Source organism: Pleurodeles waltl, chromosome 6 (genome assembly GCF_031143425.1).
Source record: "Pleurodeles waltl isolate 20211129_DDA chromosome 6, aPleWal1.hap1.20221129, whole genome shotgun sequence".
NCBI lineage: Eukaryota > Metazoa > Chordata > Amphibia > Caudata > Salamandridae > Pleurodeles > Pleurodeles waltl.
Genome location: NC_090445.1, coordinates 46,002,868 through 46,026,196, shown reverse-complemented (window position 1 = coordinate 46,026,196; position 23,329 = coordinate 46,002,868). Strand labels below are relative to the sequence as shown.

The 23,329-nt window shown below is 46.1% G+C and overlaps 1 protein-coding gene across 2 annotated transcripts in view; it reads left to right on the top strand.

Annotated features, from left to right (window-relative positions):
* The first annotated feature begins 1,410 nt into the window (after nucleotides 1-1,410).
* The window catches only part of LOC138299154 (kelch-like protein 20), a 62,023-nt gene continuing 40,104 nt past the window's right edge, over nucleotides 1,411-23,329 (top strand). For both annotated transcript variants that reach the window (XM_069237224.1, XM_069237223.1), the window contains exons 1-2: nucleotides 1,411-1,853; nucleotides 2,735-3,097. In XM_069237224.1, the coding sequence (XP_069093325.1) occupies nucleotides 1,479-1,853; nucleotides 2,735-3,097 (738 nt within the window). In that variant the 5' untranslated portion in view covers nucleotides 1,411-1,478. The remainder of the gene's footprint in view (nucleotides 1,854-2,734; nucleotides 3,098-23,329) is intronic.

Below are 23,329 nucleotides of genomic sequence, written 5' to 3'. Positions count from 1 at the left end.
GTCACTGACTCCATCTTCTGTACTAATATGGAAAACGGATTTGCTCCTATGAGGGGAGGCAGAGGAAGTGGCCCTGCGTAGGGAGGAATATAGGGAACTACAGAAACGTCCCATGTCAACAGAATGGAGAGTGTTACTGGAGCATCTTAGACAATTTGGTTTAAAGGTCACACAGGAAATTGTGGTTGCTGCAGTTGCAGAGGGGTTTAGCTGAATTATAATTTACTGGCTTACACAACTAGCGAACCCTATCCCAACATGCCATTGTTGTGCCTAATCACAATACCAGAGGGGGGCTGGATTGTTGGGGTCCCCTTCGCTTCCCACACAGCATCACATATGATGAAGCAATCCTATGAGAAGCAAAGAGCAGGTCAAATTAGTTGAGGAGGTGGAGGGAAGGGGTTAGCTACTTGGTCCTCAGCCGGCTGCAGGCACTGTGATAAGCCCCAATGACAGAGATCCTGATTTGCATGACAACTGCGACAATCTGACGGGGCTCACTTGCTAGCAGCTAATCATTTACTACATTACTTGAGAACTCTCAATCTGGCTTTATCCAGGTAAGACATGCACAAATGTACAGACAAGGGAATTGGTTTAATCACTGCTGTAATTATATCATTTATGTTATCAACCATGAATGATGATACCACTCTGTCATCTAATGTTTTGCAGAATTTTAACTGGTAAAAAGTGACTAATGCCATACGAGTTGTTATGCTGAGACAAGATTGTTTTAACTGTTTTAAACAAAAAATGCCAATACAAATTGTTAAAAAAACACAAACAATCTGCTTCACTATAATCCGTTCCACTCCAATCCAAAACAATCTGTCCCACTGTAATCCAAAACAATCTTCCTCATTCCAGTTGGCCCCACTGCAATCTGCCCCACTCCAATCCAAAACATTTTGCCCCTCTCCAATCCAATGCAATCTACCCCACTCCAACCTAAAACCATCTGCCCAACTCCAATGCGCTCCACTCCAATCAGCCCCACTTGAATCCAAAAGAATCTGCCCCACTCTAATCCACTCTAATGCAATCCACCTCACCCCAATCCAATCCACCCCACATCAAACCACCCATCCCCATCCTATCAGTTAAATTCAATCCATCGACCCCAATTTAATCTAGTCCACCCCACTCCAAACAATTGGTATACAACACTGCAACAGACATTGCTAAGCCAATAAATAACGCGTGTACAGACAAGAGATATTGGCTTTGCCAATACTTGTTAAACAAAGGTATCGCATTAAACTATTAGAACCGCTCTTGAGGTTGGCGCCGCTAAACCTTACCCCACTCAAAGGGGCAATGCAGGTTTGCGATCGGAAATGACGCGCCATCAACAGAGCCAATGAGAAAAGGAAGCGGCGGTCAAGAACCGGAAGTGACGTTATTTGGGAGAGGAAGTGGCCTTTCAAAACAAAAAAGACAGCTTCTACAGCACAGGCAGCACCCGCGGAGGGATGGAGCCGGCTCCGCGTAACTGTCCCGCCGCCAGGGCCCCGCAGCAGGAGCCGCCGCCCCCGCAGGCCTCCGCGGAGGAAGCCGAGGAGGGGCAGGAGGAGGAGGAGCTGCTGCTCACCGAGGCCCGGCACCCGCTGCATGTGCTGGAGGGCCTGAACAGCCTGCGCCTGCTGCGCTCCTTCTGCGACGTGGTGCTGTGCTGCGGCGGCCACGACTTCCCCTGCCACCGCCTGGTGCTGGCCGCCTGCAGCTCCTACTTCCGCGCCATGTTCTCCAACTCCGGCCTGGCCGAGGCCCAGCAGGAGCGGGTGGCCATCAACGGGGTGGAGCCGGCCATGATCGGCGCCCTGGTGGACTACGCCTACACGGCCCAGGTGGTGCCCCAGGCCGAGCTGCCTTGCAGGAGCTGTATATTAAATGCCAGTCTGTGAATTGTTCCATCCGTGTCCTTTATTCACTCCCCTTGCTGTTCATCGTGTAAAAGTAGCACAGTCGAGATGTGCTTACGATAACTCTGCACACACTGTATTGACACATGCACCTTTTCCCCACGTCTTTCAGGCTCTGCTACAGAGGTAGTCGTGGAGATGCTGTTCAACAATTACTGGGATTGCACCCAATAGTAGCAACCACGCAGTGTTTAATTATAATAAAACTGTTTTAAGTAACCATTGGGGTTGGTGGACAGGCTGGTAAACCAAGCCTTGTTGAAAGTGATCCATCTGACATAATGCAACTCAATGTATACATAATATCGGCTTGTGTGCTATTCAAGAATTCCGAAGACCCCCCCCCCCCCCCCGTTTTCTTTTGGAATACTTTTTGATTCATGTAACGTTTCTTCTGTTCACACAGTCTCTTGTTTATTTTTTTTTCCGCCCATCACTACTCTATAATACATTATGAAATACCGGTTTGACTATCTCGAATCTCTGCACACCACATCACAAAACAACGCACCTCTATTGCCAGTTTTTGGTGCCACGGAGAGCTACTGCACACTAGGAAATGAGACCACACATAGGTACCCCTAAGTAAGGCAAAGAGACTGACACACACAAGCAGTGCTCTTGACGCCGCTTGCCCCCTCGGCCTTTGTAAATTTGCGATATGTTGCAAAAACCAGTGATTCAATAGGTTTTGCATGTTTTGAAATTGAGTTTTCATGTGTTGACTAGTTTAGTTCTGTTCCGCTGGAAGTATGTTTTAGTTTTCTGGAAGAACATGTATCTAAATATGTTTTTCTTCTATGTAGGTGGTGATCAACAAGGGGAACGTACAGGCCCTGCTGGCTGCCGCCAATCTGCTGGACATGCTGGCTGTGCGTGAGGCCTGTTGCCGGTTCATGGCCCAGCAAATGGACGAGACCAACTGTGTGGGCATCCACTGTTTTGCAGAGGCCCACTCGTGCCTGGAACTGCAGCGCCAGAGTTTTGACTACATCCTGCAGCACTTTGGGCGGGTGTGTCGTCAAGAGGAGTTTCTCAGCCTGTGCCGGGACAAGCTAACTGAGATCGTAGCCAGCGATGACCTCAACGTGTCCAAGGAGGAGACAGTCTTCGAGGCAGTCATGTTGTGGCTCGAGAAGGAGCCATCGCGCAAACAGAGCTTTGAGAAGGTGGGTGCTGTTCTACGGAGTAAGTAGGGTTGGTAAATTTGTGCTGGCAGTTGAATATAAGAGGTTGGAGAGCCAACAAATTAACAAGTAGAGCCGAGCCAAGAGTCTGGGCCCGTGCATGAACCGAGCCCTGAAAATGTGTTTTGTAAATTCTCCAACAAACCGCGTAAAATACTTTAAACTCTCTTCACATTTAAAAAAAAATATATTACTTTAACATGTGGAAGCTTTGACATTAATGGACACATTATAGCACCGCACTGAGAAGTACTTATTGAAAGTAATAGTTTTGTACAGCTGGTAAACAGCTCCTTTTCGAAAGTGCTTTCATAGGCTATAAGGAAGAATAAAGAGTTTTGTATAATTAGTTACTTAAGATCACATTTAAGTAGGGAAGCCGCAATTTATCCAGGTTTTCTGGTTTCACTATACACATCGACTAGCAAGTGGGTATCTTTTTGTTCTTTACTTAAGTTAGGGCTTTTTAACCTCTTAGTGCGTTCTTCTGCAGTTTTTAAATTTATAGTACAAATCAACACGAGGGTATAGGAGCACCAGTTACATTACCCAAGATCACATGGAAGCCCAGCTTACTATGGGCTCGAAGTCCCAAAAGAACTCCAAGCTGAGCCAGGCTTAAGCGAAGCCTGGCTCGAGCTTTCAGTGGCTTACCCACCTCTTGAAAAACTATGTAGTTCAGTGCAGAATGTTCCTATTTGAGTTGCTTCTAATAGACAATAGGTTGTTTTGGTAAAGTAAAATCTAACCGTATGGGCTGAATCCTCTCTGTTTTGTGCTACATGTTCTCTTAAGTTGCACAAGAAAAAGTGCAGACTTAACATAAAATAGCAAACATCTTGCACTTGATCGCGGGCATCTTAAGATCCTGTTCATGCTTTTGCATTTCTTCAGTATATATAACAAGAGCTCTGAGCCTGTAGAGCTTGATTGTGTTTCATTTAGGCGAGTGGTGTACAGCGTAGCTCAGAAGGCCATATGAATGCCAGAGGTACAGAATTACATGCTATATTATACACAAAAAGTGATGGATAGAATGCTTGAATTAAGCTCGGCCACAGATAACTACTCAGGGTCGCATTCCAATACATCCTTATTTTGCACACTATGCCACCTCCTGTTTGATTTCCTACACATATGGCAGGATCCAGTCTTGACACTGTTCTGATGGGAACAGTCCACTCACATCTACCAGACAATGTCCTTGCTGAACCGGAAAACAAAAGCAACCTAGAACTTGTTTCGCCCTAGTTAGGGCTCATCAGCCAGCCGGGTAAAACATGGTTTGATTGAGATTGAACAGGACCAATGTCTAGGCATACCCGTCCCACAGAAGGTGACGCACTGTAGAATGCAAAAATTGATTAATGGAATGCTTGAATTACTCCCAGCCACTGGTAATCACGCAGGGCTGCATCCCAATCCATTGTAATTTTTTACACAATGCCACTTCAGCTTGGACCGAGGTTTATGCAAATCAATCTTGGCCCTACCCCAGTGGGAATAGCCCAGTTCAAACTGCTAGACGAGGTCCTCCCTGAACTGGAACACAAGAAATTCTGGACTTGTTTTGCCCTAATTAGAGGTGACCAGCCAGTTATAGCTTAGTGTGCACAGGACCTATGTCGGGGCATAGCAGTCTCTCTTAGAGTGACACATTGGAGTAAAACAAAAAAGTGATGGAAGGGATGCCTGAATGCATCTCAGCCACTGATAATCACTTGGGCTGCATCCCAGTCCATCTTCATTTTGCACAACATGGAAAGTAATGATGGGTTGGGATGTGGCCTGAGTAACTACCAGTGGCTTAAATTAATTCAGGTATTCCCCTTATCAATTTCTTTTGTATACTTTAATGTTTCGAGATTGACACTTACCTATGTACAAGAGATAAATGTCCTAAGATAATTCTCAAGAAAGTCTGTCATAGATACAGCCCTCCTTGACCCTGCGATGGACACATCTGCCTTAGACAGTGAGCTAGTTATACTATTTGAAAAAGTTAAATGTAATCTTGGTTCTACATTATAGTAATGTCATGAACACTGAATCTCGCTGCCTCTGTGTATGATCCCGGAACACTTTTCTTTTCAATAGAAATATTATTTTTGGGAAATCTTGTTTTTTAGAAGCGTTTTCTCAGATCTAATTAGCCGAGCCAGTAACCTCCCAGTTCTCTCCTCCTCTAAATATAAGCGTTTTTCTAGCTGCAGTTTTTCGGTTTTCCTAATTGGAACCAGATGTCACATAGCTTGTGTTTCAATTGATCCCAGACTGCTAAGGCCGATGTGTCTGTGGGGTTATTGCTCCCTATCTTATCCAGCTGCGTTTCCTATTTTGTCAGGGCACCTAATATTTGTCGCACTTCTGCTACCCTCAATCACCACTTTCATGGTGTCCCATTCTAAGGCTCTATTCCTCTGCTGCCTTCCAATTGTCTGTAAAATAATGTTATGTTAGCCAATACTGTATCACAGAAGACTGGGTCAGTCAGAGTTTTGGCATTCAATCTCAATCTCCAGAGGGGCACTTTAGGGGGTTGTGCCAGTAAAGAGTATGTGGCTAAAAGCAGTGAGTGGTCAGATAGGTAGCGGCCCAAGTATTGAATATCTGTGATCTTTACAACAGCAGTAGCCGCACATAAGAGGTAATCTAATCAAATCAACTGTAGGTGGCTGTGGCAGGGGCGTAACGAGAGAAAGTACAGGTGTGGGGGTGACCCTGATGCCATACATCAGTCAGTTCTAGGGAGTCTAATAGCTGTTGAAGTGCGGCTGTCTCTTTGGGTTTAACTCCAGCCTGAGGGGTCAATCTATCTAGATCCCCATTCAGTGTGCAATCAAAATCTCCTGCTAGGATAATCTCAGTGGTGGGATCTGGGCAGCCCGCAACACCGACCTCAGAAATTGTCCAACATGAGTATTAGGAGCATAGACGTTAATGATGCAAAGATCGTGGGCGTCTAAGGTCCCTTTGAGGATGACAAATCTCGCGTCTACTTCTCTGATCACCCTCCTGGATTTGAAGGGGATCTCCGGATTGACCCATATGAAGGCCCCAGTCGTGCAACCCGAGTAGGAAGTTGCAAAGAGTTGACCTCCTTTACAAGTGGCTGAGACAATCTCCCCAGAGATTAGTTTCCTGAAGCAGAAGAGTGGCCACCCCATATCTCCTATGGTACACGTATATCCTGCTCCTTTTTATCTGTTTATTTAGACACCTTACATTCCATGTTAGGATCTTGTAACTGGTTCTTGGGGTCATCATTGGTATGTGGTAGACCTTGGATAACCACCCACGTCATGCCGGACAGAGATGTATTGATACTGGCTGTGCATTTCATCATGGAAGTCCCTCCCTCAATGTGTGTAGTGGATCATCTGACTCCGTGAAAGACAACACATGCAGTAACGATTAAACCTTCCTGCTCAACTGGCTGTCAAGAGGGCGGTGAACCCTGCACCAGAGTCCCTCTCCAAATTCTAAACTAGAGAATAGAGGAATTGGTTAGTGCATAAACTGACAGAGACCCCTGGTCTCCACTTGTTGTTAGCCCAGGGAGTGATCTCAGTAAGTCGTGGCTACCCTTCTCTTTGCCCATGGCAACTGTTGAACTTTTAATAACACCTTCTAGTCTGCAACCTATTCAATGTTGGCCCTCCTGGGTTTGTGTATTTTTAGTTTGGTCCTTCCTCTTTCGACAACCTATCGTTCCGGCTCTACGTTCCCCTCACTGCTTAAGAGGCCGCAAGGGACCCATAGCAGCCAGCGGGCCAAGTCTTCTGCTAAAGTTTCCCCCCACCTGGTCATTTCAGGGGACCTGTGTGATTCTCACTCAGTATCGCTGTCTGACAGTCAGTTCACTTCTCATGAGATGCTTGTTCATGCAGGGGTCCCACAGGGAGGCCTGTTTGTTTTTGTGTGTTTTTTTTTATTTTTTTTATTGTAATATATATTTTTACGACTGCCACAGCGCTCTTTTATGGCTACTTTGCAGTTTGGATGCCAGGAGGGGATGCCCTGAGGAAGTCTATTGTGCAGGGAATGCAATTTCAGCTGGGTGTCTCTGCAGCAACCGTGGGCCCACTCACTGATCAGGGCCTGCTAGTGCCTCCTGCTGGCCTCCGTCATATCACTGCGTGACCCCATAGGTTGCCCCCCTCACCCTTGGAGCTCAGATTTATGCCTGAGCCTGCCAGGACACAGTCAATTGCAGAGCCCAGGACAATCACCACCAACAGCGGGCCCAATTATTTACTCCCCCGTGGCCTATGAGTGGTGTGCTAGCCGCCTATTGCCTGTTTGTATTGTCTCGTCGTGTGGAGGATTGGTCGTATTCAGCACCTTGTGGGGTGCTGCTGCACAATTCGGGTCTGCTGGTTTTTGTTGCTATGTTTACTGCTTGCTGACATTGTTCAACTGCTTGTTGGGGCTGTACCATTGCATTTGCAACTTCCCCATGGGTTTTGGCTTACTTTTCTGTCTGGGTGCCATCCCTCGTCAACAATACGGGTGCTCACCTGGCCTCAACTCCCTTGGCACTGCCTGCGGCGTGTCTCTGGAGCTTGATCTCAGTTCTCGACCTGGGCTGCTGTCTCTAGCTTCTTTCTGGGCAAAGGACTTCACTCTGCCCTAGGGTTCCAATAGGCCAAGTCCTGACTCATCCCAGTAGTTCCTTTCTCTGGGCGCAGCTTTTCTCATAGGGGCTTGGGGTGCCAGATGCAGGGGAGAATACATCTTCCAACAAATTACTGCACAAATTGGGGCCCCAGGACTCTGGGGTTTTCCAGGATACTACAGGATTATGCTAATCGGGTCGGGAGCTCTGGCGAGGCACTGCTCATCGGCAGGAGCGGCTCTTGGCAAGGATGGGGCAGCACAGGGGTAGTAATTAAAACAAAGTTACAATAAATAACTTGCCTCCTCCGCTGTGCGCCGCTCCTCTTTCCCTCGTTGACTGCAGGCACAGGCTCCCAGCAGCATCCGGATTGACTGGGAGTGCCCAGCCATACAGTGTTGCTGGGCTAGAGAGGGCCCACTGCGCATGTGTGATGGCCAGCCAAACACACATGCACCCTGAGGGGGGAGTGTAGGAGGCTGGACTGGCTTGTAGTGAGTACCAAGGGGTACTTGCACCTTGCACCAGGCCCAGGTATCCCTTATTAGTGTATAGGGTGTCTAGCAGCTTAGGCTGATAGATAATGGTAGCTTAGCAGAGCAGCTTAGGCTGAACTAGGAGACGAGTGAAGCTCCTACCGTACCACTAGTGTCACTTGCACAATATCATAAGAAAACACGATACACAGATATACTAAAAATAAAGGTACTTTATTTTTATGACAATATGCCAAAGTATCTCAGTGAGTACCCTCAGTATGAGGATAGCAAATATACACAAGATATATGTACACAATACCAAAAATATGCAATATAGTCCTAGAAAACAGTGCAAACAATGTATAGTTACAATAGGATGCAATGGGGACACATAGGGATAGGGGCAACACAAACCATATACTCCAAAAGTGGAATGCGAACCACGAATGGACCCCAAACCTATGTGACCTTGTAGAAGGTTGCTGGGACTGTAAGAAAACAGTGAGGGTTAGAAAAATAGCCCACCCCAAGACCCTGAAAAGTGAGTGCAAAGTGCACTAAAGTTCCCCTAAGAGCACAGAAGTCGTGATAGGGGAATTCTGCAGGAAAGACACAAACCAGCAATGCAACAACGATGGATTTCCAAACGAGGGTACCTGTGGAACAAGGGGACCAAGTCCAAAAGTCACAAACAAGTCGGAGATGGGCAGATGCCCAGGAAATGCCAGCTGTGGGTGCAAAGAAGCTGCTACTAGGCAGTAGAAGCTGAGGATTCTGCAGGAACGACAAGGGCTAGAAACTTCCCCTTTGGAGGATGGATGTCCCACGTCGTGAAGAGTCGTGCAGAAGTGTTTTCCCGCCGAAAGACCGCCAACAAGCCTTGCTAGCTGCAAACCGTGTGGTTAGGGTTTTTGGATGCTGCTGTGGCCCAGGAGGGACCAGGATGTCGCCAATTGCGTCAGGGGACAGAGGGGGCGCCCAGCAAGACAAGGAGCCTTCTCAGAAGCAGGCAGCACCCGCAGAAGTGCCGGAACAGGCACTACGAAGAGGAGTGAAACGGTGCTCACCCGAAGTTGCACAAAGGAGTCCCACGCCGCCGGAGGACAACTTAGGAGGTCGTGCAATGCAGGTTAGAGTGCCGTGGACCCAGGCTTGACTGTGCACAAAGGATTTCCGCCGGAAGTGCACAGAGGCTGGAGTAGCTGCAAAAGACGCGGTTCCCAGCAATGCAGGCTGGCGTGGGGAGGCAAGGACTTACCTCCACCAAACTTGGACTGAAGAGTCACTGGACTGTGGGAGTCACTTGGACAGAGTTGCTGAGTTCAAGGGACCTCGCTCGTCGTGCTGAGAGGAGACCCAGGGGACCGGTGCAGTTCTTTGGTGCCTGAGGTAGCAGGGGGAACATTCCGTCGACCCACGGGAGATTTCTTCGGAGCTTCTAGTGCAGAGACAAGGCAGACTACCCCCACAGCATGCACCACCAGGAAAGCAGTTGAGAAGGCGGCAGGATCAGCGTTACAAGGTCGCAGTAGTCGTCTTTGCTACTTTGTTGCAGTTTTGCAGGCTTCCAGCGCAATCAGCAGTCGATTTCGTGGCAGAAGGTGAAGAGAGAGATGCAGAGGAACTCTGATGAGCTCTTGCATTCGTTATCTAAGGAATTCCCCAAAGCAGAGACCCTAAATAGCCAGAAAAGACGGTTTGGCTACCTAGGAGAGAGGATAGGCTAGCAACACCTGAAGGAGCCTATCAGAAGGAGTCTCTGACGTCACCTGCTGGCCCTGGCCACTCAGTGCAGTCCAGTGTGCCAGCAGCACCTCTGTTTCCAAGATGGCAGAGGTCTGGAGCACACTGGAGGAGCTCTGGGCACCTCCCAGGGGAGGTGCAGGTCAGGGGACTGGTCACTCCCCTTTCCTTTGTCCAGTTTCGCGCCAGAGCAGGGCTGAGGGGTCCCTGAACCGGTGTAGACTGGCTTATGCAGAAATGGGCACATCTGTGCCCATGAAAGCATTTCCAGAGGCTGGGGGAGGCTACTCCTCCCCTACCTTAACACCTTTTTCCAAAGGGAGAGGGTGTAACACCCTCTCTCTGAGGAAGTCCTTTGTTCTGCCTTCCTGGGCCAAGCCTGGCTGGACCCCAGGAGGACAGAAACCTGTCTGAGGGGTTGGCAGCAGCTGCAGTGAAACCCCTGAAAAGGCAGTTTGGCAGTACCAGGGTCTGTGCTATAGACCCGTGGGATCATGGGATTGTGCCAACAATGCCAGAATGGCATAGAGGGGGCAATTCCATGATCTTAAACATGTTACATGGCCATATTCAGAGTTACCATTGTGAAGCTACACATAGATAGTGACCTATGTGTAGTGCACGCGTGTAATGGTGTCCCCCGCACGCACAAAGTCCGGGGAATTTGCCCTGAACAATGTGGGGGCACCTTGGCTAGTGCCAGGGTGCCCACACACTAAGTAACTTTGCACCTAACCTTTACCAGGTAAAGAATAGACATATAGGTGACTTATAAGTTACTTAAGTGCAGTGGTAAATGGCTGTGAAATAACGTGGACGTTATTTCACTCAGGCTGCAGTGGCAGGCCTGTGTAAGAATTGTCAGAGCTCCCTATGGGTGGCAAAAGAAATGCTGCAGCCCATAGGGATCTCCTGGAACCCCAATACCCTGGGTACCTCAGTACCATATACTAGGGAATTATAAGGGTGTTCCAGTATGCCAATGTGAATTGGTGAAATTGGTCACTAGCCTGTTAGTGACAATTTTGAAAGAAATGAGGGAGCATAACCACTGAGGTTCTGGATAGCAGAGCCTCAGTGGGACAGTTAGTCATAACACAGGTAACACATTCAGGCACACTTATGAGCACTGGGGCCCTGGCTGGCAGGGTCCCAGTGACACATACAACTAAAACAACATATATACAGTGAAAAATGGGGGTAACATGCCAGGCAAGATGGTACTTTCTTACAGGGAGTGCTTCTCCCACCCCCCACCCTCCTTTCCGAGAACGTCAGGCCCATGGCCCCGCTCCCTTTACAAGGAAACTAGAACTAACTCTGTTTGTTATTGTTTACTTGTAAAGGATTTTGCAGCTGTCGCTGCTGGCGGTGGGTGGGGGGGGAGGAACGACACTCCCCCGCACCCATGGAGGGATGCGTCCAAGCTCATCTGCCATCTTTCCTGGCCATGCCTCCGATGCTGTTCATAGTTAGCATTAGCTTTAATCCCAGCCACCTCTGTTTGTTTATACTGTCCTCTGGTTCTTGGCATTAAGCAGGGTTATTTATGAATTTATCAAAGATGTCTATAATGTGGGCTCAGAAATAAAAGTACTGAACCTTTTCTTTGTTAACATTTTTGAATACTGAATAGAATGGCATTCTTTCTGCTAAACGTTGCTATTATATAAAGAGAAATTTTGCAGGGAAATATCTTTAACCAAACTGATTAAAGAGGACGTGATCATGGAATCCGAGTCTAGTGTTTGTAAAGATATGCCCTTGTCTCCAGGTTGCTGCTTTACATGTGTCCAGTACGTTGCCGTAAGGCAGCCTTTTCCCTTATCAAATGAGCTCTAGGCTTATGGTTAACGTGGCCTATACAGTTTCAGATTGCTTAACAGGATACAATCCATTAGGGTGACGAATGTTCAGATGCAGCCACCTCTCTGGTGGTAGTAGTAGTGCTACTATTTAATTAAAAATGATTTGAGATATTGATCATAGCTCATTTGAACGTCTCTCATTGTATGCAGTAATGTGCAATGATGTCGATTCTTTAAGCTACTTCTGTGGTCTGTTGTGAGCAGTTATAAAATGTTTCCTGAAACAAAGGAGGACAGGTTCACCTCGAAAAACAGATGGCAAAGAGTTGCATGCACTTGCAGCTGCACTAAAAATGGCCTGGTCATCAGTTTTACGGGACCAGTACTTTGGGATGTCAAGGAGAAAGTTATTTGCTAATCCTAATTCTCTGGAGGGAGTAAATAAATAAAATAAATAAAACCTGGAAGCTAAAAACGCAGGTGACTTGACAAGCAGACTTCTAGACATCAGTCACGGTTTTAGATAATTTATTTATTTATTTTTTTCTCTCTACAGATGGCCAATGTAATTGGAGCGATGAGTCCTTTTAGAGCAGTAAGGGATAAACCACACAATGAGATTCTGGACTAACTGAAGTAGACGTAACATACGTTTTGGAGAGGTTAAATAGATGTTGCTATAATCCTATCTAGATTGAATCTGATAATTTATTACTGTTACCTGGTGATATGAAACAGTGGAAGAGAGGAGAGAGTTTTAATATTTTTTTAAGATGCCAGAAGCAAGATTTGGCCATGTTTTTGACTTTGGTATTTAGTGCTAAATCCGCATCGATATACTTCCAAGGTTAGAAAGTGAATTCACTGGTAGTGGGCCACTGCCCACCATATCGGGCCAAAAAAATTAATGGTAGACAGCTACTTTGACAAGACTTAAGCAACAGCTGTCTCAACCATTGAATAATGGTTAGGAATTACACCAGACCCATTGGTCATCTTTTCATGAGGCATTATTATTAGTCAGAAACCCTGTTGTGTGTGACATCAAAAGCTGGTAACAAAATTAGGACCAAGGCAGCAACTCCTGCTTCATCTACTATTGCACGTAGGCCATCCACGACTGACTGCTACCAGCTCTGTGCTTCTGCCGGAATGGAGGCCCTAATGATGATGGCTGAGAATATCATTGGATTTAAACAAACCTTGAGAGTTGTCCAAATACAAGTTTCTCAAGGACTTTACCTAAGAATGAGAGTAATAAGATGGAGGAATAATTGCCCAAAACCTTAGGTACTAAGGAAGAGGGTTGAATAAGAGTTTTCACTAAAGTAGACTTCCATGAAGTTGGCACATGTCCAAAGTCTAAGGATTTAAAAAACAATTGGAATAAATATACACAACATCTAGGTAATCAATCTCTAAAACCACCATGGAAGATAAAAATAATCGAGGGAAGTTGGAGCTTGCATTAAGTTCAGTTATTAAACATATCTCTCTGTTAACCGGTTCACATTGTTTGAGTCTCTTAAATCAGACCATCATTTATTGGGATTCAAAACCATCAGGAGGTGAAATTATATTGCTAAGATCTGAGATCGAATTGTCTGGAGTTGTGTTGAAAAAACATAGCTACAGTTTTGCAAAGATTTTGACAGGGCAACTACATATGGAGCCTTTAAAGTATTAAAGAGTTCCTTTGAGACACTTGAGGAGTTCATAATTAGCTCCATATAATATTCTCTTTGCTTTCTTCATATGTGATTTATCAAGATGCTTCACTCACCATTTATATTCCTCCTTAAGGGAGTGTACTTAAGGTTTGTGCTTCAGTTCTGCAGTCTAAGTTAAAGAGTTAGATTTTCTACGTCATCCCTTCCAATTGATAAAACGGATTAAGAGATTGAGCACCTTAGTTATTGTCGTCACATCTGTTTACCAATGTATGCCATTGAAGTTGATGTTTCTGTTCATAAGCCAACAGGGGCGAGAGAGGAGAGAGAGACACATACATACATTTAAATATTCATTGCCTTTAATAAAATAAAAATGCCTTGCTCAAGTGTCTTTTTGAGGAAAGGCCGGGGTGGGGCCATTCCTGCTGATTGGCAGGAGTGATGGGTAGTTTCCTAAAGCTTGAAGTGCACATTTCAGATTTGGTGACTGACTTCCGCTGCCTAGCTCAACATGCGCACTTGGATCCTGTTCAATTTGTGCAGTCTTGGGCAGCCGAGTGAAATGCAGACATAACTCTCCAGTCTCTTAATGAGCTCTGGGTTTGCCTGGTCCCAACAATCCTGTCACCGCTTACATGCTATTTACTATTAGAAACAGCATAAGAACAGGGTCTGGATTTGTTAGGTCAGTTAGGTTATCGCACATGAATTAGTGCATGGGGAGGATGAATAGAGGAGGGCCAACCACTCTGTGGCTTTACATTGAAGCCACACAGTTATTGGCCATGTTTCCGTGACTGTCTGCCAGTGAATAACTTTGCACAGTACAACAGATGGCATTATGCACGAGAATGTTTAATTACGAGCAGAATACCTGTCTGGGGTCTTTTGAGCAGCAGCTTCCTCCACTTGCACGCAGCTATACTTTATTGGCCTTACCAATGCCCCACAGAGCATAGTACTGATATGTACTTTTCTGCGACATGCAGAATATTGGAAGTAGGTAACTTGTGTGTAAGCGTATCATTTTGCCCCATGAGTCTTGCTTCAAGAAAATTGTCATTGCCCAGTTTGTTACCATAGAGTAGTTGCTTCTTCTAGAATGTTGTGGGGCGGGTCATGTGATCAAATCGATGAAACAAGGATTATTGTGGGTACAAAGTTGAAGATCACAAGAAAGGAGCACTGTGCAGCTGTAAGAGGCTCAAGACCTTTTCATTTCTTGAATGGCAAATGGTCCTTTCTCAGCTGATAACTTTGTGAAGTGTAGGGATTCCACAGGATCTGCTGTTGTGCAGGCTGTAATGACTGAAGAGATTACACGAGCCAGCGCTGATTTGAGCTATTTTGCTCGGGTAGTGTGACTGGTGAGTGTGAACACGATTACAGCAATGTGGCGCTATCCTGTTAGTTTTCTGGAGCCATGCTGTGCATTTAAAAGGGCTCTATTCAAGGTCATAGCTGATCTCAGCAAATTCTCTGCATGCTCTAGATCTGTCTGGAGTAATGCATTGCATTCCGAGATATGTCATGTGCACTTATACAATGGAACATGCACACTGCGCTTTTATCTGCTGTTGTGGTTTCCTTTGGAACTTTGATACTTTTGTGAAAAACACGTGCCTTCAATAAGCACGAGAGTGGAAGTGTGCAGTCTAATCGTACAATACTTGATGCTGCTGCTTTGAACAGAATGGTAGATGGAACACTGACTAGCATGAACCTATTTAAAATCACAGACCCCAGAGCTTGCCTTGACACTGTCCCACTGCATTACTTCAAGCGACGGAGCCTCGCCTGAGGTTTACTGGCAAAAACACTGATGATTTCTGGACATTTAGGCTATTCATGTCAGCAATTTGGTTTGTCTACATTTCACGTTTACTTATTCTTGTATCCCCTAAGTGTTCCCTATTTCCAGGATTTTTTTGTGCGTGTGTTTTTTGTTTTTTTTTGGTGTTGCATATAACTCTTATTTAATACATAGTTTGAACTGAGTTGCTGCCACTTGTTTATAATGGGCCATGATCGAGAGCTCTAGAGTTGAGGTTGAAGGCAGTCTGAGTTTCTCACAGTGCCTGCCCAGTAGGTCAAAAAGGTGTTCAGAATACATGGTCATCCAAATCTTGGCAGAGCGCACAGAGCAATGGACACATACAGCAGTTGAAATTGTACTTCAGTGTGAGGTACAGTTATCAATTTTGAGAATATGAAAGTAAAAGAAAATGCAGAGTGTGTGTGTGTGTGTGTGTGTGTGTGTGTGTGAGAGAAGTGAGTGACCGGTATGCAAAGATCTGCTTTCAGAAGAGTGAAAAGAGAGTGCTTGAATGTAAAGTATTGAAGTGTAAGATATGCAGATGGACGAGGTGTGGAGATCAAAAGGGCATACATAACACACAGTGCGCGTAAGGGGCGTGACTAAAACATTCTGAAGAGCAATACGACTTCCACAGGCTTCAATAATATTTAATTCAGTCTCTCAATTTTAGAATTGAAACATTTTCAATATTATTTGCATAAAAATCATTGTTACTCATTTATCTTAAACCACTAATACTCATTGACAAAGCCAATAGTCCTGGCTGGTTGTAGGTGTATGTCACTTGTTGCGTTTTATATCTGGATGCAATAACAAAGTTCAGAGAAGAACCACAATACTGGTCGAGTGGCACACTACGATCACAGAATTTTAGTTTACATCTTTAAGCCACATCCTTTTTTCCGTACTCCCACTTAAAGCCCTGTGTGCACATATGTTTATATGACTGCTTGCAGCTAGCAGCACTAGGTGCTTCCCTCAAGCCTGGTTGGAGCATTTTCTTCCAAACTTTATGCCACACAGTGCTAGACACACTTTAGAAAACCCTAAAGGTCTCTCACTGCACAATTTGCACACCACTGTAACTGATGAATATATTAAATGTAGTAAGATATTGAAGACTACTTAATCAGAACTGCTTAATAAACATTCTTGCTTTCTCACTAAATTATTTATATAATTTGCTCTAAAATACACTATTTGCCACTTTTCTTCGCTTACTTTGTAAAACAGGACCCAACTTCTACTCTCCACCGCTTTTAAATGTCACTGTAAGCCAATGCCATATTTTTTGAGTTTCCTCGTAGAGTGCCCTTGACCTGATTCCTTCCAATTTGCTGCGCTAATACATTTTTGTGTTCATTTGAATTGGGCCACAATTATTGTTTCAGATAACATGTGGAACAAGGTCAAAGCCGGATAGACTGCTCTGTTTATTAGCTTTTTTTATGTGATATAAAATCTCCCCATATTCTTGAAACTGGAAGTCTCCAAAGCGTGCCTTCTATCCTAGGTGGTAGGTATTTGTGACACTTGTCAATTTTGCTCTATATTGTTGGAGTGGAATACTATTCATCCTAATTCTGCATCTTGTCCGCCTCTGCATCTTGTCACATGCTACAGTACCCCATTTACTTGGATTGATTTTAACCTCTTTTGTAAAGAATACACATTTTTTGTGGTTTGGAATCTAGTCATTTTTAGGTTGAGCATGGCAGTGCTGTCTGCAAGACATGTTGTATTGAATATGGGCTTTTAACCACTCCCTCTCATGCCATTCGTTCTTTGTTGTGCCTGTCCTAAATGCTTCATTTTTATTGGTGCATTTTGCTAAATGTCCCTCCTTTGTGTGCTAAGTTCACACCCATTTTAGAAGGGTTTGTGATGCTTAACTTGTTAAGACGTAATTTATTCATGAAATCTGTAGGAAGCTGGCCACTTCTGCTGGCACTAAAGTCTGCAAGTTGAAGTGACTATCAAAAGGCAACAGAAGTCTTAGTGAACTTCAGTGATGTACCCAGATAAGCAGTGGGGGTGAGATGGATACTATGCCTAGCCTTGTATGCTGCAGGACTTTTGTATACACTCTTTCTGGGGCATCCAACCCACTAGAGAGGATTTGTTCACGAGGAGGTGAGGTTTATCATGTACATGATTAACAGGATTGTTGGTGGCATGCATGAATGTTTGGAAACATTTGTGTTTCTGGATATGAAGTACGACTGTTCCAGTTATGTATGATGTGGATGTTTTTGGGAGACTTTTGGGTGCCTGAACTATTGTGTGTGTGTGTGTGAGTGAAGCCGGCATGGTGTGTGGTTGGTACATAAAGTACTTAAACCTTATTGCAGGTTCAGGTATCCCCTATTAGTGAAGTGTAGGTGGTGTCTAGAAACCAGGCTCTCTAGAAGGCAGAGAGTCCAAAGAAGAAGAGGCAGCCCCCACAGGAGGCCCACTGGACCAGGAACCAGGATTCGCAGAAGAGCCCACGCAGCACAACTGGAGAAGGGTCCCATGACGCAGGAGAAGCCCATAGAGGGCTGTGTGTCGCAGGAAGGAGGGCTGGGGGCTACACGGAGCCTGAAGATTTCTTGGAGGAGATGCTAACAACACTTGGTAGCTGCAAGAGACTCTGTGCATAAGGGTACTGTCCTGCGTGGGAAGGCAAGGGCTTATCTCCACCAAAGTTGTACAGCTGGCAGGAAGGACCAAGAGGGCTACTCCGGACCACCACTTGTGATGCAGGATCCCAATGGCTCAGGATGAGAGGAAATCCACACAAGCGGTCGTCGTTGCAGTTGGTGGCTGCAGATGCAGGGGGGTGACTTCTCAGTCCAAGGGAGATTCCTTCTTCCTTCTCATGCAGACTGAAGACTTGCCGCCCTCCGTGGATGCACAGCCGGGGAAATGTTGCAGAAGCTGGAAGGAGCCATGGAAACAATGTTGCAAGCAGAGTCTTGGATGCAGATTGTTTGTTCCTGGAGGACCCAGTCGCAGTTCCAGTGGTGGGAAGTCGAAGTAGAGGTTTGCAAGCCAAATCAGAGGACCCACCTGAGAGAGACCCTAAAGAGCCCTGAAAGGGGGATTAGTCACCCCCCTTCCCCCCCCCCCCCCAAAAGGAAATCCTTTGTCCTGCCTTCCCGGGCTTTGAGCTGTTCAAGCAGCAGGAGGGCAGAAACCTGTCTGATGGGTGGCAGCAGCATGGGCTGCCTGGAAACCCTCAGAAGGCTGGTAGGAGCAATGCTGGGAGTCCTCCAAGGAGCCCCCAGAGTGCATGGGATCCTACTTCCCATATTGGCAACTGTACTGCCATATAGTTCCGACATGTTTGATACCAAACATGCTTAGGTTTGGAGTTACCATTATATAGCTGGACATACATAGTGACCTATGTCCAGTACACACACAAAATGGCATCCCTGCACTCACGAAGTCCAGGAAAATGGGACTGGAGTTCGTGGGGGCACCTGTGCAGGGGTGCCCTCACGGGTACTTGCACCCTGCCCTCTAGGCTAGGAGGGCCTGCCATAGGGGTGACTTACAGTGACCTGGTGCAGTGACCTGTAGTGAAAAGCGTGCATGCACCCTTTCATGCAGGCTGCAATGGGAGGCCTGCAGATAAACTTTGCATGGCCTCCCCGTGGGTGGTGTAATGCATGCTGCAGCCCATAGGGATCGCCTACTCCTAATGCCCTGGGCACCATATACTAGGGACTTACATGGGGGCACCAGTATGCCAGATGTGGGGTTAAAATGGTACAAGCAACTAAGTTGGAAGGGAGAGAGCGTAGTCACTTGGGTCCTGGTTAGCAGGATCCCAGTGAACACAGACAAACACACTGACAACAGGCAGAAAATGGTGGTAACTGTGCCAAGAAAGAGGGTACTTTCCTACAAAATCATTAAAACCATTTAAGAGACTTTGGAGGCTGTTCACTGTTAGCCCTAGGAGAACAGCGTCATCTGCACACAAAAGAACCAGCACTGGGATATCTTTACTATATGCCTCTATCAAGAGAAAGAATATAAGACAAAAACAGAAAAGGGGCCAGAATACAACCCTGCCTCCTCCGCTGTTCACTCTTATTGATTTAGTGCAATCCCATGCATGTGTGTAATGCACTTTAAGGGTATAATCCGACTGGAAGCGTTTAATAGCTCGATCAATAGGTACCCTATCTGGACCTGGGGCCTTGCCACTAGCTGCATCCTGAGTAGCTTTTGTCACAGAAGGAAGATTTATTAGGATCAGCCAGCCAATCTTCCTTTATTAACAAGGGCTCAAGTGTCATGTCGTTATCCTGCACAGTCCTCTCTTGACCAGATTTAAAAATAGTACAGAAATGGTTAATCCAATTCTGTACAGGAATGTGTACTTGGGGCATTTTCTGAAAAAAGTCTGGTTGACCACTTCCCAGAACAACCTAGAATCTTTCAAATTAGTCACGTTTTCTAGATCCTCCCAGGCCTTGCATCTAATAGCAAGCCTTCTATTTTCAAGAGTTTTCCTATAGTTCTTCCTAGCTGCTCTAATATCTTCTGCATTTCACTGAACTTTGTTGGTGGTTTGTTTTAAAACTTTAAGGGCTGCTGTACATTTGGGGCTAAACCGCAAGTTGGGGGCACCCACCTTCGGCAGCTTATTTGTGGTCAGTTCAGAGGCGTCACTTTCAGCAATTTTATTAAAACCCTCCAAAAATCCTCTTTGGGGCGATGTAGAGGGATAGACAACAAACAATGTCGTCATAAGCCTGACTGATCAGTTTGTATAAACTTTTCTGTTTCCAGATCCCTCCAATTTATTCTGGCCCCTTTTTTTTTTTATTTTTATTTTTATTTTTTTTCCTGAATAATTAACAAGTAGCTTGTTAGAGTGGGTGCAACTAACATGCTAAAGTAAAAAAGCAAAGAAATAGGATTATGATCACTAAAGGGAAGCAAACACTTCATATTGCAAAAGGTACTGAGCAAAATCAACTGAAATGAACAAAGTCTATAGTGCTCACCCTACCTCTGCCTGTAAACATTGGATAACATAACATGTCACTTGAACAATAATCTGAGGTAAAACTCAAATTATGAGTTTGGTTTAAATATTCACCATATGATGATTTATATGCTTTCCCCAAAAGATTAGAAAATCCACAGATACTATTCCCACTATGGGGGCATTTAATAGTATTAAAACCTCCTTCCCATATAATTGATCTGTCGCTGTTTCCATCTATCCACAGTGTCTAACAATAACCTTCCCAATTGAGGAATAATTCCTACTGGCTGCACAAAAAAATAAATAAATACTACAGCCATGTTTAACATATGTTTCACTTGCAGTTGCACAACTTGATAATAAGAGCTTGACGCTATTTCCTTTATGTAGGAAGTTGGCTCTGTATGTGCTATTTCAAAGTAAGGAATAGCATGCACAGAGTCCAAGGGTTCCCCTTAGAGGTAAAATAGTGGTAAAAATAGATAATACTAATGCTCTATTTTGTGGTAGTGTGGTCGAGCAGTAGGCTTATCCAAGGAGTAGTGTTAAGCATTTGTTGTACATACACATAGACAATAAATGAGGTACACACACTCGGAGACAAATCCAGCCAATAGGTTTTGTTATAGAAAAATATATTTTCTTAGTTTATTTTAAGAACCACAGGTTCAAATTTAACATGTAATATCTTGTTTGAAAGGTATTGCAGGTAAGTACATTAGGAACTTTGAATCATTTCAATTGCATGTATACTTTTCAAGTTATTCACAAATAGCTATTTCAAAAGTGGACACTTAGTGCAATTTTCACAGTTCCTGGGGGAGGTAAGTTTTTGTTAGTTTTACCAGGTAAGTAAGACACTTACAGGGTTCAGTTCTTGGTCCAAGGTAGCCCACCGTTGGGGGTTCAGAGCAACCCCAAAGTTACCACACCAGCAGCTCAGGGCCGGTCAGGTGCAGAGTTCAAAGTGGTGCCCAAAACGCATAGGCTATAATGGAGAGAAGGGGGTGCCCCGGTTCCGGTCTGCTTGCAGGTAAGTACCCGCGTCTTCGGAGGGCAGACCAGGGGGGTTTTGTAGGGCACCGGGGGGGACACAAGCCCACACAGAAATTTCACCCTCAGCGGCGCGGGGGCGGCCGGGTGCAGTGTAAGAACAAGCGTCGGGTTCGCAATGTTAGTCAATGAGAGATCAAGGGATCTCTTCAGCGCTGCAGGCAGGCAAGGGGGGGCTTCCTCGGGGAAACCTCCACTTGGGCAAGGGAGAGGGACTCCTGGGGGTCACTTCTGCAGTGAAAGTTCGGTCCTTCAGGTCCTGGGGGCTGCGGGTGCAGGGTCTTTTCCAGGCGTCGGGACTTAGGTTTCAGAGAGTCGCGGTCAGGGGAAGCCTCGGGACTCCCTCTGCAGGCGGCGCTGTGGGGGCTCAGGGGGGACAGGTTTTGGTACTCACAGTTGTAGAGTAGTCCGGGGGTCCTCCCTGAGGTGTTGGTTCTCCACCAGCCGAGTCGGGGTCGCCGGGTGCAGTGTTGCAAGTCTCACGCTTCTTGCGGGGAGTTGCAGGGTTCTTTAAAGCTGCTTCTTGAAACAAAGTTGCAGTCTTTTTGGAGCAGGTCCGCTGTCCTCGGGAGTTTCTTGTCTTTTTCGAAGCAGGGCAGTCCTCAGGATTCAGAGGTTGCTGGTCCCTTGGAAGGCGTCGCTGGAGCAGAGTTCTTTGGAAGGCAGGAGACAGGCCGGTGAGTTTCTGGAGCCAAGGCAGTTGTCGTCTTCTGGTCTTCCTCTGCAGGGGTTTTCAGCTAGGCAGTCCTTCTTCTTGTAGTTGCAGGAATCTAATTTTCTAGGGTTCAGGGTAGCCCTTAAATACTAAATTTAAGGGCGTGTTTAGGTCTGGGGGGTTAGTAGCCAATGGCTACTAGCCCTGAGGGTGGGTACACCCTCTTTGTGCCTCCTCCCAAGGGGAGGGGGTCACAATCCTAACCCTATTGGGGGAATCCTCCATCTGCAAGATGGAGGATTTCTAAAAGTCGGAGTCACCTCAGCTCAGGACACCTTAGGGGCTGTCCTGACTGGCCAGTGACTCCTCCTTGTTGCTTTCTTTGTTCCCTCCAGCCTTGCCGCCAAAAGTGGGGGCCGTGGCCGGAGGGGGCGGGCAACTCCACTAAGCTGGAGTGCCCTGCTGGGCTGTGACAAAGGGGTGAGCCTTTGAGGCTCACCGCCAGGTGTTACAGCTCCTGCCTGGGGGAGGTGTTAGCATCTCCACCCAGTGCAGGCTTTGTTACTGGCCTCAGAGTGACAAAGGCACTCTCCCCATGGGGCCAGCAACATGTCTCTAGTGTGGCAGGCTGCTGGAACTAGTCCGCCTACACAGACAGTCGGTTAAGTTTCAGGGGGCACCTCTAAGGTGCCCTCTGGGGTGTATTTTGCAATAAAATGTACACTGGCATCAGGGTGCATTTATTGTGCTGAGAAGTTTGATACCAAACTTCCCAGTTTTCAGTGTAGCCATTATGGTGCTGTGGAGTTCGTGTTTGACAGACTCTCAGACCATATACTCTTATGGCTACCCTGCACTTACAATGTCTAAGGTTTTGTTTAGACACTGTAGGGGTACCATGTCATGCACTGGTACCCTCACCTATGGTATAGTGCACCCTGCCTTAGGGCTGTAAGGCCTGCTAGAGGGGTGTCTTACCTATACTGCATAGGCAGTGAGAGGCTGGCATGGCACCCTGAGGGGAGTGCCATGTCGACTTACTCGTTTTGTCCTCACTAGCACACACAAGCTGGCAAGCAGTGTGTCTGTGCTGAGTGAGAGGTCTCCAGGGTGGCATAAGACATGCTGCAGCCCTTAGAGACCTTCCTTGGCATCAGGGCCCTTGGTACTAGAAGTACCAGTTACAAGGGACTTATCTGGATGCCAGGGTCTGCCAATTGTGGACACAAAAGTACAGGTTAGGGAAAGAACACTGGTGCTGGGGCCTGGTTAGCAGGCCTCAGCACACTTTCAATTGTAAACATAGCATCAGCAAAGGCAAAAAGTCAGGGGGGCAACCATGCCAAGGAGGCATTTCCTTACACTTTACCATCAAA